General features: G+C 18.5%; 1 protein-coding gene across 8 annotated transcripts in view; it reads left to right on the top strand.

The window, feature by feature from the left end:
- Window positions 1-19,540, top strand: part of LOC122713646 (voltage-dependent T-type calcium channel subunit alpha-1G) — a 193,084-nt gene that overhangs the window by 93,293 nt on the left and 80,251 nt on the right. For all 8 annotated transcript variants that reach the window (XM_043934289.1, XM_043934288.1, XM_043934290.1 and 5 more), the window contains 4 exons: window positions 7,758-7,861; window positions 11,828-12,003; window positions 14,981-15,073; window positions 15,360-15,538. In XM_043934289.1, coding sequence (XP_043790224.1) covers window positions 7,758-7,861; window positions 11,828-12,003; window positions 14,981-15,073; window positions 15,360-15,538 — 552 coding nt within the window. The remainder of the gene's footprint in view (window positions 1-7,757; window positions 7,862-11,827; window positions 12,004-14,980; window positions 15,074-15,359; window positions 15,539-19,540) is intronic.

Consider the following 19,540-nt stretch of genomic DNA (forward strand, 5'->3'; position numbering starts at 1 on the left):
ATTTTATCAGATTTTTAATATTTTATATGATTTTTGATATTTTCTCGAATTTATGATTGATGATAAATCTCTATTAAAAAATGAAAGTTAAATTTTTACATACATATATAAATACATAGTCGAGTTAAAATCATCCAGATTACATAGAAATCTTAATTCTCAGAATTATGATTAAATACTTTGTGAAAATATTTTCTGCATGCTACTTGTCTATGTTTATGTAACAATATTTACGTCATAGTGTTATTTATGTAACGATGCTCAAGTATTACCCTTGATTTTACGTTAAGTACACGTGATAAATATCATGTGAATAATATATATAAAGAAGAAAGATAACTTTGAATAATAAAATGAAAATAAGAAAATATAATGTAAAATATAAAAAATGTAATTACAAAAAATATATTATTTATTTTGTCGGAGTAAAATTGCGGAGACTTTTAAACAATAACATTCTCCAAATATGAAATCGTTTTCAAAAAACATTAAACAAAAAGAAAATAATGAATTACGTGCATCCCGAATTTCCTATCGATTTTCCATTTTTTCTGCGTTAAAAATATAAGATAAAAAATTTAAATCGCGTTTTTAAAATAAATTTAAAATAAATTTATCTAATATCTATAATCTTGAAATAAATATCAGATGATGTACAAACATGACATTCCCAACGATGATGAGCTATCAGTAAAATTTTATGTAAACAAGAAATAGCAAATTTTCTCCAAATATTAAGTTTATGTTGTAATAAAGAAACATGTTTCAAATACTAAATTTATGAATTTTTTCTTTAACTCTTTCATTACAAGAGAAAAATATATAGAAAAAAATATAAAAGTCTTATGGATTTCTTAAAATTAGAAATACTAAAAGAATCAACATGATGATTGTACTAAATTTTAATGAAAAGAAAAGAATTTTTAGACAAAGATGTTTAAAAAGTGTTATTCGAATGTCTTATATATATATTATATCGTAAAGCAGAATATTTCATATACATATATACATACATACATACATACATACATACATACATATATATATATATATATATATATATACATACATACATACATACATACATACATACATACATACATACATACATACATACATACATACATATATATATATATATATATATACTATATATATTCATAAAAATTAATAACAATTATAGAAATAATAATAATAATAATGTGTATCTAATAAATTTAATTTATATTTTTTAAATATGTTTCACAATAGATAAAACTTAAAAATTTGGTCCTAGTAAATGAAATGAATAATGAATAAAAAGTTTGTTTTAATTTAAAAATATATATGAGTACATAAAACATGTATAATCTAAACATATAAGAAAATTAAAGAAATAATTATTTTAAATTTTTCAGTTATATATTATTATAATAATTATAAAAATAATTATTTATAGAAACCTTTAAGCTTTAAAAAATTCGAAATTAAATTGAACGTGCTTCTTTGTTTCGTTTAATATTATTTGAGAACATATCTATCATATACATATTATGTATATGTAAAAATAAATAAATAAAAATGAATAAGAAAAAAATGTTCGATAAATATAGAATTTAGATCAAAAAAAATTTTGATAACGTATCAAGATCATCGAAAGTGGATCTAAATCTCATATTTACTGAAAGTTTTATTTATTAATATAATTATTATAATATATTATAATATATTATTTTTATAATTATTTTTTCTCAATAGGAAGCAATATAAATACTTTATTTTATGAAAATTATAATAGTTTGATTGAATAAAAAATTATTTGAAGATTATTATTTATCATTTTTAAATTTCCTTGATTTCCAAATTATTGATTTTATATTTGATAATTCTAAATTTAAGAAAAATAATTAATAAAAAAAAATCAATATCAAAAAAATAATAAGATATACAGATATAGATACTCTCGTAATTTTGAATATTGTCAGAAATAATATGTATAAAATTATCATCATTTCGATTCATCATTCAACACTGATTGTGTTGAATGAATAATTCATTAATGATGATGATTCACCAGTAATTGGGTATAATAGTAATTAACAATAATGAATAATTTCAACTATAATCTACACAATTTTCTTAATTATCAATAATCATTTATACCATAGAAATAGAAAACTTATAAAACCATATTAAAAAAATTGTTCATTATCTAAAAATATAACTTTCATAAAATTAATATATTTTTAAACTTGTTTTCTATTGAAAAAAAATAATTATGTTTGGAAGTAGTTGTTTTGATAAATAATTAGCTTTTTTTTCAAAAAAAAAACATATTATAATTAATTATAAAAAATATCTAGAATAAATATTATTTTTACATTAATTATTAAGATGAAATGAAAAAATCAAAATTGTATGATTATTTTCTAATAGCAAAGATTTATTTTTATTCTATAGATTAATATATAAAATAAGCTTAGTTTTTGTAAACTTAATATTTCTTCTTTCTTTTTTTAAATATGTTTCTTGACTTTTTAATTTTATTATATTGTCAATTACAATATTTCTTTTTTTGTTTTATATTATTAATTTACTTATATCCTAAAATAAAATATAATATGTAAAATGATATTTGCAATCTAAAATTTAAATTTCAAATTTCTTTTATATAATTTATTTTATATAATTAAGAAACATTATTTGCTAAAAACTAAATTAAAAATATAAATTATTATAAATTGTCATTAACAAATTTATGAAATCATTACAAAAATAATAATTTTTAAATGATTAATCAAAATTTATCGATTAAATTCGATTAAAATATTATCATAAAAAGCAACTTTTGGTATTAGAAATTATGAATATTAAAAAACGAAATTTACGTTTTCTTTTGCTAAATATAAAATTTTTTCTATCAAAAACTACTTTGACTTGTATACCAAAAAAATTTCGTAGCAAAAACATTAAAAATTTTCGAATCAATAAAAATTCCGAAATTCTATAAAAATCAATAGTGGTAGATTATTTTATTTTGCAAAGAACTTTTTTTAAAAAAACTTCCTTTATAGAATTTAAATAACCAAGAATTCGACAAAGAATCTTTCATACTTATAACTTAATTATACCTGGAAAACAAAAATTAGAATCGACTAAAGAATAAAATCTAACTAATTAAATCTAACTATCAGAAATAATCGAGTCTCGTTTTTGACAAATTTCTTTATCCTTGCGGAACTTCGAAAAACAATCCATTTGGCAGCGAGAATTGGCTCTTTACAAGTTGATTTAAATCAATAGATGAAAAGAATATCAGGAAGAATATCTGATTTGAATGACGGAAAAAGGAGTGTTTGTAACAACTAAATGTTTACCAATCTATATACACACGCGCATCTCATAACAAGTCGTAATACAAATACGATGGTACTGCTATCGGGTGAGTCTCTATTAAAAGTCTCTATTAAAAGTTTTTATCGCAACGATCGACATTGTTTTAGTGGCCATGCTATTTCACGATGAAAATTGATAGCGACCAGATCAATCTTCGAAGCCGAAAAAGAAAGTTATTTTCTTGCATCAACCAGGTGACACTGAAAATCCTGGAGGCCGTTCCGATACATAAGCGTTACCGGTTTTTCTTTCTTATCGTTTCGATCCGTTGCAATCAGAGTCGACTTCGTGTGCACGCAACTTCGATATTTTGTTTTTGCCTTGTTTATCTTGGCCGTTCTTTTTTTTTTTGTTTTTCTTCTTTCTACTTCTGTTTTCTTTTATCGGCCGATTATTGCATCTATTTACTTGCGCTGTAACACATGGGTCTTACACACGAGCGCGTACGTGTCTCTTCTGTATCGTATATTATAACGTAGGTACAAATAGGTTTAGATGTAAGGGATCCTTGAAGTAGATTGAGGTAAGAAATGACGAAAGGAATGTTTTTTGAATAAATATATATGATATGTACATATTTTTACGAGTATTATAATATACGAATCCTTTTCTTTGATGATTTATTAATTAATGATAACGACACAATATGTTTTAAATTATAAGTTGTAGATTTTTTTTATTAGAATTTTGTAATTTCAAGAGATGGATTATAATGAATGAATCGTATAACTTGTAAAATTTCGTAAAAGTCTGTTTGTTTTTATTATTGAATTCGTTATCCTTATATAATAGAATTTATTAAAATATAATTCATAAAAAATTTATTTATAATTATTTAATTGATCTGCTTTCTTATAATATTTCTAATAAATTGTAATAATGAGATAATGAATTAAAAATTTATATTTATAAGAAGGTATGAAACATTGCAAAAATTGAAACATTGCAAAAGATGTAAAACTTATTTATGAAAATTATAAAAAGATAATAAATTAATTGTGTGTTATTTTCTATGATTTTTTAATTTAAATTTTAAAAATAAAAAATAGATAATTTCGAGAAATCTTCTTAAAATTTTAATAATTAATATTTATTATTAATATTATATATTATTATATTTATTATTATATATTATTGATATAATGTAAAATCAAATAGAAATTTTATTGCATATAATTTCAAAAAAATTATATATAATGAATATTTAAATATATTTTTTTTTTAGTTTTTATTAGTTTTTTAGTTTTCTTTCAAATAAAGCAGCAATATTTTTTAAGATTATAATAATCTCTTAATAATTTTTTAGGTTTATATCATTTTCGTAAGTTTTCTAATAAACTGTATATGTATGATTTTACTTTATTTTTTAGTAATAGAGATACGAAAAATGATCGGATGTTAATCGATAAGCAACATGAAAAACATAGGCTATTTCAGTGAAACAGTAAAGCTTTTGACAGAAAATTGTATATTTCTTAGTAAGAAGACTATAATTATAGTTATATATTTATTAATTTGTTCTTGCATTAAAATTACATAAACAATGTTTTAAATAATATTAATTACAATATTCCTTTAAATATAACAAAAAATAATATCATATACTTTACAATTATTAAAAACTTGCATTGATATAATATTATACATATAATATATTAATTTATTTGATAGATATATTATCTATCAATCAAGAATTGTAGTTAATTGTTTTATTTTTTAAATTCATATTTAACGGATTCTATTTTTATTGAAAAAAGTCAAAATAGATTTAAAAAACTATTTTAGAATTTTTTACAACTTTATAACTTTAATGTAAAATAAAATAACTAACAAATTATAAAATTATATTTATTTAGAGTTAACTATTGATCTTTATTGCAATATTATTTTCCATAATGTAATGTAATGTAATGTATGTTCCAAAAATATGATTTTTTGTATTTTAATGATAGAGATTAAATTATAGAAAAATATATAATGCATTCTATTACATTTAAGGGAATACACAATCCAAGTTTATTCTTATGAGAAATTCATATCTCCATTTTCTTTCAAATCACTGAAGCACATTCAATCACATTTTGATAGAATATTCTACTAATAACATGAAATAAATTAATTGTACAATTTTATGCTTTTCAAAAAAGATGTAAATAAATTATTCACTAATTGATTATTAGATGTTATTATCTTATTAAATTTTTTCATTCATTTAGCAATTCGAAATTTAGTATATAAATTATATAAATTATAAAAAAATTTATTTCTAATTTCTTTTTCTAATTTAATTTAAATTTAATTCTATTTTCTATAGAAATATTTCTTTTTTAAATTATGAAAAACTAGATCAAAATGGTAATTTTATATAATTTTACAAAAGAATTAATATATTTTTTTTGAGAAACGACGATGTTTTATTTGTAAATCAACCTGAATAAGAATTTATTTGAATAAAAAATTTAGGGAAGTGAAAATCATTTATTCAGAGAGAGAAAAAAGAAAAAAAACAAAAATGATTTTATTTAGAGCGGAAATTATTGATAATCTATTTTCTTCGACAGTAGGACTTAATTTTTTGAATAAAAATTTTAATTATTTAGAAAGCAATATACCAAATAATTTAAAAAAGGATTTATATTTTCAGAATAGATAGATAATAAATGGAAATAATTATTTAAAATAAAATTTGTGTTTCCTTAAAAGAATATTAAATTTAAGAATAATAATGATAATAATAATCACAATTAATATTATAATACAAAAATGAAAAAGAAGAAATAGCTGGTTATTTTTATATAATTTTATTTTTATATATTTTATATAATATATATATATATTTTTATTAACTGGTTATTTTCATATTTCTGGTAAAATATATGGAAAAAAAAAGTTTTACGATTTTAAAAAACATAATATATTAAACAATGTAATATAATATTTTTCTAAATTTTTAAATAAAATCATTAAAAATAGAAGAAAATAATAATTAATAACAACAAATTTTTAAATAAGAAATATATTTTTAAATGACAAATAAATTTGCTGATATGATGTAATGATTTTATCATATAAAGTCACAGACAAAAATAATCATAAAAACAATCATTTTTTAAATATTTTGGCACGTAGTTTAATTTATAATATACATATAATGTAATATAAAATATAAATATAAATAAGTTGTACTTTATTTAAAAAATTAAATTCCATTTAAAAATTATTAAAAATTATAAAATAAAAATTATAATTATTATATAATATAATTATATAATATTTACATAATATTTATAAAAATTATAAAATATATTTAAAAATTATCTTTATATTTAGAAAAATTGCAATTATTAAAAATATTATTATATTAATTATTAAAAATAATTTTGTTTTTTTTCATATATTCGTATTTCGTAAAAAAAATTAATAACATTGTAAATGTTATATAATTTTCAAACTGGAAATTATATAATTTGATTTTCGAAATTTAATCATAATCTCACAAAACAGTTAATGTTTGGCAAATTACTCATAGTATACATACAAAATTTTCATTTTTTAAAACTCTATTACCAAAAAATAAAGTATGATTAAATATGTTTTATTAGACCGAAAACATTCCTTTTGTTATGCTTTACTATTTCATTCACCCTTTTTTGTGAAATAATCACCATATATAGGGTGGACCATTTAATATAATTATTAGATTTTCGTTATTATTAAATCGATTAAAATTTCTTTTGTTATTGATTTCAAGGAATTTTAAAGAATTTTCAAAGATATTTTTTCTGTTTATTTTTTTCTTAAGAAAATTTATAATATCATTTTTAAATTTCTTATATATAACTCTATAACTTTTATTTGTATTAAATGAAGAAAATGTTTTTAAATTTATCTCAATATTTTTGATTAGCAAAAAGAGCTATAGAGTTATATCCTATTATATTCTATAAAAATTTCGAAAATATTATATTAAAAATTTTCAAGAAAAAAGATATAGAAAAAACAAATATCATTGCTTTGAAGCTTTTTTGAAATCATATCACCTGAGATAAACATTTTGATCGATTCATTTATAACAAAAATAATTTAATCGTTCATGGTCCTCTCTATATATTATATACATATTGTAAAAATATATATATTATACATAATTTTTATATATATAATATACTATATAAAACACGCTGCATATACACGGTGTACACACATAAGCGAAGCATGTAACAAATGCGTGCATAAGGCATATACATATACATATAATATACATTTTTACATATTACATATACATATAATATACATGCAACTTGTTAATTATAAAAAACTAGGCGTGAGGATTTGATCTTATTTTGAAATCGAATTTTAATCGTGATTCGTTACTTTTCCAGCGACCTTGAGAAGTACTTCGAATATCAGGGTCAGGACTACATTTGCTCGCGTCCCGACGACAACGGAATGCACTCTTGCAGTAACTTACCGCCACTCAAATTGGGTAAGTGCATCTTCGATATTCAATTTTATTGGTTCAAATCTTTTTTTCTTTTTCTTTTTCTTTCCATTGGAACATGTCTTCGATTTCCCTTAACATATCTCAATATGCATTGACAAAACTTTGAAAAAAAGATATATTGCGAGATAAAAAATAAACGAGGGATCTTTTGGCAATTTTTAGAAATGTCGACAATCTATTTGTTGTTTTTTATAATTTAAAGAGAATAAAAAGAAAATCTTGATAAGTCTATTTTTATTGATTTTCTATTTTTTTTTTCTAATTAAAACGAAATGTTTTTTATAAATACGTCAATATATAAAGTATATATAAATATATAAAGTTTACTATCTATAAAAATATAAATTTAATAAAATTTTTAACTATGATCAATTTAATCAAATTATTTATAATTTTTGAACGATTGATTAATTGACAATGATTGGTTCTTGGATTAATTATTATCCGAACTACTTAAAAATAAGTAAGTTTTCTCTTAAAATTACATGTTATTATACCATATATTATATATTATATAACTATTGAATCGTTAAAAATAATAAGATGAATGAAAATAAAAGAAATGAGTAAATAATTAATTATTTTTTAATGATCAAATATTAGCTATTTAAATATTAAATTAATTACATTTGAAATTTAAAATTAATTCAAAATTTCTTAATAAAAATTACGAAAATATAATTTAAATGACTTTTGTAATTTTCAATTATTGGTGAATTAACAAAATATTTAATTATTACATAAAATCTAAATATATACAATATGTACTATAGAAAATATAATTTCTTATATGTAAAGTATAATTCAATAATAATTACATAAAAGTTGTTTCTAATGAATATTTCTTAAAAATTCTTTCAATTAAATAAATGATAAATTTATTTTTATAGTTTCTTGTCATCAGCTTAGGATCATATGTGACAAATTTATTTTATTATTTTAGCCTTAATATAATAATAAATAGCAAATTATCATTGTCAATATAAATTATGCGAATATAGATGATCATGCATATACATATAACAGTTAATTCCTTACTATCTGCTTTTAAAGTATTTAATCCTTAGTCGTTAATTATCTTATCATGGGAAAATATGTTCCAAGTGCTGCAAAGTAATATGTTCTGTTTTTTAATTAGTTAAATTCTTTTAAATTATAATAAAAATATATTCTTATCTAATATGATTTTTTATACTGCATTACAAAATAATATAGTTTAAAAATAAAAGCAATATTTATGAATATTTGTTGAAGAAAATTTTTTAAATACGGTAATAAAATACACGAATTGTAATACACGTATATATGTACATTAATATATTATATTCTTATTTTATTTTGTATGATTAATAAGTTTAGATAAATTAAATGGATCTATCTCATTTCATCTTTTAACACAAACTTAAATTGATTGTAATTTATAAGTTTTAATCAATATTTGTATGCCAATCTGTGTCTTGATTTTAAAGAAACATTAAGAAACAACTTTAAAGAAACGCTTAAGGAATGAATTTTGGGGAATCATTCGATGTTTCATTTTTACTGTAGAGAAAAAAGTGGTAATATGCAATTATAATTCGCTTTTTGTGATTTTTAAAAATTTTTATTTACATAGACATATTGACTATGACATTTAGAAAAATTAATATTATATTATTATATATAATATATATAATTATTATTATATAATATGTATTTATATTTTTATTATTGTATATAATTTAATTATTTAGTAATTATTTATTTAGTATTTATTTAGTAATTATTTAGTAATTATTTAGTAAAAATCAAATATAACAATCATTCTTGCATATAATATACATCCAAGTATATCTAAGAATATTTTTATATCATATATTTACATCAATATGTCTACATATGTTTACAAGATATTTATATCTAAGTATGTATTTAAGAAATAAAAAAAAAAAGAAATATATTTATTTAACTAATATGAAGAATTAGAATTCCGGATTTTATTTTATTCTCATATAGAATGTATATAATGTAATTTGTATTTGTTATAATTGTAATTGAATGTATATAATTTCATTTTAATAGTAAGTTAATATTATAAATTTTTTCGTATATATATATAAATCATCAAAAAATTTCATAAAATATTTTATTACAATAAGTAAATATGTTTGATAGTAAATATATTATCTATCTTAAAACTATTATAAGAATTGTCTATAGGAATAAAAAAAATTAATTACAAAAAATTAAGAAAATTCATTTAAAATCCATTCGTATCTAATTTCATTTCTTTTTTCTATTACAAATATATTGTAAAATCAGAGATATCATTGTAATATTGATTTTATTGAAACCTTCATTTCATTTCATTTATTTTCAGTAGTATTTTATATTACTATCTTTTTCTCTACAAACAAAGAAACAAACAAAGAAGCCAGTGTTTCAAGTGATGGATGTGATTGAATTTCAATTTCGTATGAAAGAATTCAAAAAATGATGACGAATAAAATGTAACTATTAACAATATTTTAGCTTTTTCGAATTTGTATTTTATTATTACATTATTTTTTTTTAAAAACATATCCATATATCTTAAATAAATATTTAAAATTAAAAATATTCCATTGAAGTTAAATAGAATTTTATTCTATTTATGATTTATTAATGATTTTTATATTTTTCATTTGAAAACTTATTAGTATTGATTTTTCATGTACAATTTTTTTTTCCATATACATTATATTGCTTTTTATATGGTTTTCATTTATGATTATTCTAAAATCAATCTATCATGCAAATAGAAGTATATATAATTTCTTGAAAATTTAAGAAATTCAAATAAAATAAAATAGTAATACTTTATAATTTTATTTGCATAATTTCTTCATGGTAATTATATTTTTTTAAAGATAAAATTAACAATCATTTCTTGAATTATTAATTTATTCTAACTTTTAACTTAATTATTATTTTCATTTCAAAAATTTTTTAACAATTATTCATAATCTTTTTATCTTTTATATGGTACTTATATAATAATATTTGCAAATTTTGCTAAAATTATATTGTTTATAAATAAAATGAAATATATTAATTATTACAATTATATCAAGTTCTAATGAGACTTTTTATTTCATAATTCTAACAAAGTATATATAAAAAGTCAAATAATTATATAATTATATAATTATATAATTTACAGGATGATAACCGAAAAAATTAATCTTATTATTGTTCTCATTAATATAAATCAATCTTAATACATTCAAATCCTGGATCAGAATTTTAGAATATTTTATACATTATTTTTAATATGAAATATGAATTAAAGATCTTGAAATTTAAAAAATAATTATTATTATTTATTATAATAAAGAAATAAATTTTATTTTTCTTTCTTTTTAGATAATGAAAATTGATTATTATTTTATAATATAGATTATGAAGATCCAATTTATAATAAATGTATTAATAATAATTGAATGCAAATATTGATTATTCCAAATCAAGAATTATATATAAAGAATAATAATTATATATATAATTGTAATATAATAAATTATAATTCTATCTTGTCGAAAAATATCGAATGACATTAATAAAAAAAATAATATAAAGTAATTATATAAAAAAAATTTAGATATATCCTTATTTTTCAATAAAGCGTTCCTTTTTTTATCAAATTTATCATAATATCAAATTTTTTTAAACGCATAAAATACTATGAATAGTATGAATAGTATATACTAATGAATAATAAAAATAATAATAAAAACCGAAATCTTAGATCTAATTAATTATAAATATTTAATAGTCATAATATAAATATTTTAATATTAAAATATAATTAATAAATATATTAACAATAATAATTCGAAAATTGAATGTGTATGAAATAAGTTCATAATTATTACAGTAATACAGATGACATTTTAAAAGCTATTCAATTTTCAATGTTCTCGCTTTTAGGAAACGTGGTTTGCAATAATACCGCGTTGCCAAACAATAATACAACGTTTATCACCAACGACACCTGCGTTAATTGGAATCACTACTATACGGAATGCAAGGGTCAGGGTAACAATCCTTTCCAAGGAACGATATCATTCGATAATATCGGTCTTGCCTGGGTCGCAATATTTCTTGTGAGTGTCCTACTTCTCTTATATTCAGAAATTGAAACTTTACTGTAGTCAAATTTTTAAATACATATCTAATTCTGAAAAAATTTTACAGAAATTAATATGTAGTTATATCAATTTCAAAAGACAACAACACGCAACTGCAAAATAAATTTATTTATTAATATTTTAGTTATATATTACATTACTAATATTTTATTAATATTTTATTAACAAAAATTCTTTGTAATTAATGCAATTTAAAAGTAACTGATATGTAAGAATCCCTTTCTGTTTTATGTGATTGAATATTTTATTTCTCATTTACTTATCAGTTTGATATGATTTTTTTTTTTAAATTTTCTTTTGCAGTTGTATTATAATTCTTTTGTATATATACGTACACACACACACACATACACATGCGCGCACGCGCGCGCGTATAGCACATTAATATATTATTATACAGTATATTTACAGTATATTTAATTATATATGTATATAATTACATATAATATATAGGATATCTCAAAAATGTGGAACTTTTGTAAATTGATTCTTGAAATAATTTCAAGCAATATTTTTTTTTGCAAAAACTTTCGTTATAACATTCTTAATGAATTATTAATAAAAAATATTGGTCATGTTGAATAAAATTGAATAAATATTTTTTTATCTATAAAATATAATATTTATAATAAAAAATTATATGAATATTAATGAATTATATTACGAACAATAAATAAATAAATATAATATTCAATATATTTTTTTCGAAATATGTTGTTTAGATTTGTTTGTATTCGGTTTTCGATATGTAACCAATGCGGCTCGATTAGGCTACGCAATTCCTAATATTGACTAATATTTTTTGTTAACAACTCATTTTTGCAAAGGAAAATGTTGCTTGCAATTATCTTAGAAATTTCCAGTTAACGGATATTACATTTTTGAGATATTCTATATAATACACATATATAAAATATTCGGTTACAGATATTTAAAATATAAGGAGTGATTCGTTATAAAAAAACGTTTTAATTATTAATAATAAAATATCGACGAAAATATCCCTATATAAAAAAATTTGGAGTAATTCAATAAGAGATATAATAATCTTTAACTTTAACAATACATGGTAAACAGTATTTCATATTTTTCATGAAAAAGAAGATTATAATTTGAGGTTCAGTTTATTTTCCGTTGCTTGAACTGTTTTGAATTTATTCGTTTTAAAATAATTAATTTCATTGATTTTTAATCGTTAATAATTCGAATAATTTTTTTATTTTTGATTTTGGTATTATTTCAACTTAAAAAATCATTCCTTAAATTTTTAAATCGATCTATAACTAAACAAATAATATCTACACATATAATGATGTACATATAAAACATATATATGTACATATATGTTTTATATAAATATATTAGATTATAAATATATTAGATTATTAGTATATAATAGATATACACATTATATGATATATAAATATGCTTGAATGTACAAAATATCAAGAAAATAAGACCAAACTTTGATATATTTTTTTATTCATATAAAAAAAAAAGTCATATAAACATAGATATAAAAATTTTTTACTTAAAGAGATTGTCAAAATATATGTAATAAATGTTCAAAATATCTTAGTTTATTATGAATATTTTCATATATATTATTATAAGTTAAAATGTTCTTGTAAATAAAAATATTTGAATTAGAATATATAGAAATAAAAACACTGTTTAAAATTCTACACTTGACAACTAATAACTTCTCTAATGTGAGGAAAAAGTTTTTATATTTTATAAAACAATAGTCTTAAAAATAGAATTTATGTTTATATGACACTTTTTCATCTTTATAGTGGAATTTTTAAAATTAAGTCATTTATTTTTTTGATACATTGTATATGTAAGAATATTGATACATGCTGTTCATATATATATTATATTTTCATTTACATTAATAAATATGTATAGTAAATATAGAAAATCTTGTATGAGAAAATGCAGCATATGTTGATTCAGAGCATAGATATAGGTATAATAAAGAAAGTTCAAATAAATACTTGCTCGAAATGACCTTATTTTCGAGTTATAACTTATTTTCAAAAGTTATTTATTTATCTTTAGAGAAATTATAGAAAATGATTATATTCAAGTACAAATGTATGTGTCTCATATGAATTGTCTTATTAACTTATTTAAAGAATTTACATATTATATAGATTTACACAATAAGCATAATCATGATAAACATATCTTGTTTCATTGAATACACCCTGTATTCTAATTATTTTTTCATTTACAATACAATACTTTTTATACGATAATATAATTAATATAATATTATTGAATTCATACATAATAAATAATAAATTAAAAATTTTCTTTTCATAATTTTATTTCAAATAAAATAATAGCAGAAGTTGAAGTTGATAATTGATGAAATTTATTTGTAAAATTTCATTTTTTTAATTGTCAAATTATCATGTAACTTGATTGAATGTGATTTATAAAATTTTATTAATAATAATTTTAAATTCTATTATTCAAAAAAGCGCTGATGATCTTTATTAGAAATTCCTTTCATCTCAAGGAATATTTCTTTGTAAAATGAAATGTTTTAAAAAGCAAATTAAATTTAACTATATTCAATATCTATTTATTTATACACAAGATGTGTATAACATGTATTGTTATAAAATAAATTAAAATTCGAAAATAAGATTTCGTATTTATTCGTATTTATATAAATTTCTTTTATTTATTACTTTTGTATCTTTACAATGATCTCCGGTATAAAATGATCCGGTATATTAATACAATTGAATAGATATTCTTATATTTTTCAAATATGTAATTATTTTAATAAATATAGAAAAATAAATTATTTCAACTACTTATTTCAATAACTTATCTACATCAATCTTATTTATTTTAGCTTTTTTTTTATTAAATATTTGGAAAAGAAGTGATAAAATTAATAATGTTATTATAGGTAATCAGTCTTGAGGGATGGACGGATATAATGTATTACGTGCAGGATGCTCATTCTTTTTGGGATTGGATATATTTTGTCCTTTTAATTGTGGTACGTTGACTATTTCATTTGTTTTAAATTTTATTTTATTAAATTATAATTAAACAAAAAAAGAAAAAAGACCAAAGTGAAGATTTAATAAAAGGATTTCATGAATAAACAAGGATAAATAAATAATAAAAATAAATACGAGAAGTAATGATTATATTAATTATCGTTTGAAAATAAATTTTTCAATGAATTTAGATATTATCAATATTATTACGAGAAGAAATACATTTTTTTTTTTATAAAGAGAAAAAGAAATCGTTGAAATTGAAAAAAATTTCGGTTACAGATTGGTTCCTTCTTCATGATTAATCTCTGCTTAGTCGTAATAGCAACGCAATTCTCAGAAACGAAAAAGAGGGAAATGGAGAGAATGCGACTGGAACGTGCTCGTTTTCATTCTACATCAACCCTTGCATCGTCGACAAATACTTCAGAGCCAACTACATGTTACGCAGAAATTGTTAAGTGAGTACTTAAGGGACTTTTCTCGAAAATATATTAAATTTCTTTTTATTTACTACAATTTAAAAAAAAGAAAATTTAGAATAAAGATTTTTAGATACGATTCAATACAATGTGGATAGGGACAACAACAACAACAACAACAACAACAACAACAACAACAACAACAACAACAACAACAACAACAACAACAAACAACAACATCATCATCATCATCATCATCATCAATAAGAACAATAACAACATCATTAACAATAACAATAACAATAACAATAACAATAACAATAACAATAACAATAACAATAACAATGACAATGACAATGACAATGACAATGACAATGACAATGACAATGACAATGACAATGACAATGACAATGACAATGACAACGACAATGACAACGACAACGACAACGACAACGACAACGACAACGACAACGACAACGACAACGACAACGACAACGACAATAACAACAACAACAACAACAACAACAACAACAACAACAACAACTACAACAACAACAACAACTACAACAACAACAACAATAATAATAATATGAATTCTAAATTTAATATTTAATTAATTAATATTTTATTAATTCTCAAAATTGATTTCAAAAATTTTAATATTACAGTTTATTAATATTTATATAACAATATAAGTAATATAATATAATATAATATATTTTGCTATAATTATATATTATAATATGAAATAGTAAAATTTTTTTAATATTAATATTCTATTTTTATTATATCTAAATCTTTCATGCTTTAAATTTCCTTCATTTCATTCATTATTTTTATTTTTTCTTATTTTTATTTTTATTTATTATCTGAATATTATCTGAAAATATTAAAATACATTTCTTGCTGATCTTCTATTAAATTTCCTTGAATCATTGGTGAAAATTTTGTATTTTACAATATATAATATATTAACATAAAAATATCATTTCATTTTGAAAATAATTTGTTATTATTTTAGACAAAAAAATTATTTTTATTTAAAATTTTATTTAAAATTTTTATTAAAAATTTGTAATTAATTATATTATTTAATAAAAATAATTTACTTTGGATTAAAATGGACCAATTGATTAATTGGGATGAAGAAAAAGTATATACAATCATTTTATGTATTAAAAGATATAATTAAAATAGAAACATAACAAATTAAAAGTAATTTTGTTTTTTTTTCGAATTATTAAATATTTAATCAATAATTATATAAATTTATTTAAAAAAAATAATCAAAGTTTAATTGAATGTTATCTAATGTTATCTTTTTAAAGTATTTTATAATATTTAGAAAAAAAATAATAATTAGAAAGAATACAGAAAATATATAAAATATTTAACTTACGATTAAAAAAAATCAATTTAAAGATTATTATGATAAATAAAAAAATGAAATCGACACATAAAGTATTTATTCATAAATAAATAATTTCAAACATGAAAATTTAATAATTATTAAAATTTGAATTTTTATTTTATGCTTACTAATTGATGAATTCTTATTTAAATTAATATTTTATCAATATAATATAGTTTTGTTTTTAATTTTCTTTTAATTGAATTTTGAGTAATTTTATATATTGCTATTGGATTTAATGAAAAATAATTACCAATATTTGAGGATATTAATACGTATATTAATACGTATATTCGATTAATCTGATAAAAAAATATTGAATTTTATTTTTAAATATTAACCTCATATGTACATATATTTTTATCAGATGTTTTAACGTTTTCATTTAAAACTTTAGTTTATTTTAGTAAAATATAGACATACTGTTAACCAAATATGAAACGAGAAAATAATAATTAAAGAGACAACTAAAGTTGGTTGCTTTCTCGTAAATCGTGAAGTTTTAACAAGATATTGATTTTCTTCGTTTAGTTTTATATTTTCCAAGCAATGTATAGAATACAAAACAAATTCATTTTTTTTTTATTTTTGATTTTTATCAATATTATAGTTTCAATTATAAAAAAACCTTGTATGGCAAATATTTTATTCTGATAAATATAACAGTATTAATATTAATTTTCTGATAATATAACAGTATTTAAAATGTACATTACACAAAAGATATAGAGATTTATTAATCTAAATATAAAATAAAAAAATTAAAAAATTTTTTCTTTATATTTTTTAAATTTATATCTCACTTAATCTTTTTCTTCTATTAATCTTATTGTGTTACTAATTATTATTTTATTATATTGCTTTTATTTTTTAATTGTTTCTAAGTATAATTTTTCAAAATATAAATAAAAATAAAAACTAAAAAAATTTTCAATAAAAAGATTTGAAAAAGATTACATCTGAATACAAATTGAAAAACTAATTCTAACTTTTCAAAAATATTTGAACATGAATGTGGAAAATAGATATTTTTCAACATATTGATCAATATGTATCAATTTTTATATTATGGCATATTTAAATTTATTTATTATGAATAATAATATATTTTATTTTATTAAAATATTTAAAATTATATATAATATTTATTAAATTGAAAATAATAATATTGAAAATAAATTGAAAATAATTGATATATTATTATCCTTATATATATATGATATAAATGCGAATATTTTGCAAATTTTATGAATTAAAATTTTATGAATTATAATTACAATACAATATATATTGTTCTGAAAATATTATTAAATTTGAATAATTATTTATTGATATTGGAGACAAATATTCTAAAAGATTTAATTTAAAATTGGTACAATTAATAATTAATAAAACATATTAAAATAAAATAAATAAATAAAAATATATTTATTAAAAATTCTTATTAGATAAAAATTTATTTTTTTTTAATATTAAATTATTTTGTTATCTCCTTATATTTATATATTCTTTCATTTTTAATTCTTATATTCATATTTGTACAATTATTATAAAAGTAAAAAAGTAAAACTAATTTTATTTATTATATAATATTGAAAATTTTTCTATACGATTATTAAAAAGATAAAATTTTTACTTTATTATTATATACCGAATTCAAAGAATATAATTAATATACTCTAACATGAAATAGAAGATTTTTAAATATATGTTTTTTTCGCTTAAATCCCAATGTAATGTTTATTAATGTTAATATTTATAACTATATTAGTAACAATTTTTATATTCTTTTTACAATTAATGTAAAAATAAAATTCCTTTTATTTAAAAAGATCACTTTTTATTTTGTATAAAGTATAAAAAAAAAATATTGTTTGTTACATATGAAAAAAATGATATTTAAATTTGAAATGAAATATTTTCTTTCTTCTCTTACAAGAAAGTCTTATTATTAATTATTTATTTATATATAAATACTAAGAATATTAAGAATCGTTATTTTTATTCTAAATTCTTCTTTTTCTTAATTTTCTTAATTCTTCTTAGTTATTCTTTGTTATTTTTAAATAAATATAATATATAAAAAAAATTGGTTTGGAGAAACTATTCAAAGATATAGAAAATATATTGCTGTATTTGAAAAAATAAAAAGAATATACATGATATTTTTATTTCCCTGGTTGCTGTAACATAGACGTACACAGAAAAAGCAATAAAAAATTTTAAAATATCAACTGAAATTTGTCTCGCTTTTTCTAATAGTTTTTAAGTCATGTCTATGTTGCTCATTCTTTGCATGTATAATTTCACATTAAAGTAGAACATAGTATTAGTTTTCAACTTATTAACATTACATTTTTCAGAAGAAAGTCATCATTTATATTATAAATTATTACCATAATTGATATTAAACTTGATATTAATTTCATTGTTAGTTATTATAAAAGAGTTATTATATAAATATTATAATATAATATTAATATATATATAATAATTTATATAATATTAATAATAATAATATAATATAATAAAAATAATGTAATAATATTACTGTTTCTTTCTCTTTCTTTCTCTCTCTTTTTTTTATGTTTTTATTATATTTTTATTTCATTATTCTTTTAAATAAAAAT

The sequence above is a fragment of the Apis laboriosa genome, unplaced genomic scaffold (assembly GCF_014066325.1).
Source record: "Apis laboriosa isolate Shangri-la unplaced genomic scaffold, ASM1406632v1 scaffold25_cov139, whole genome shotgun sequence".
Taxonomy (NCBI): Eukaryota; Metazoa; Arthropoda; class Insecta; order Hymenoptera; family Apidae; genus Apis; species Apis laboriosa.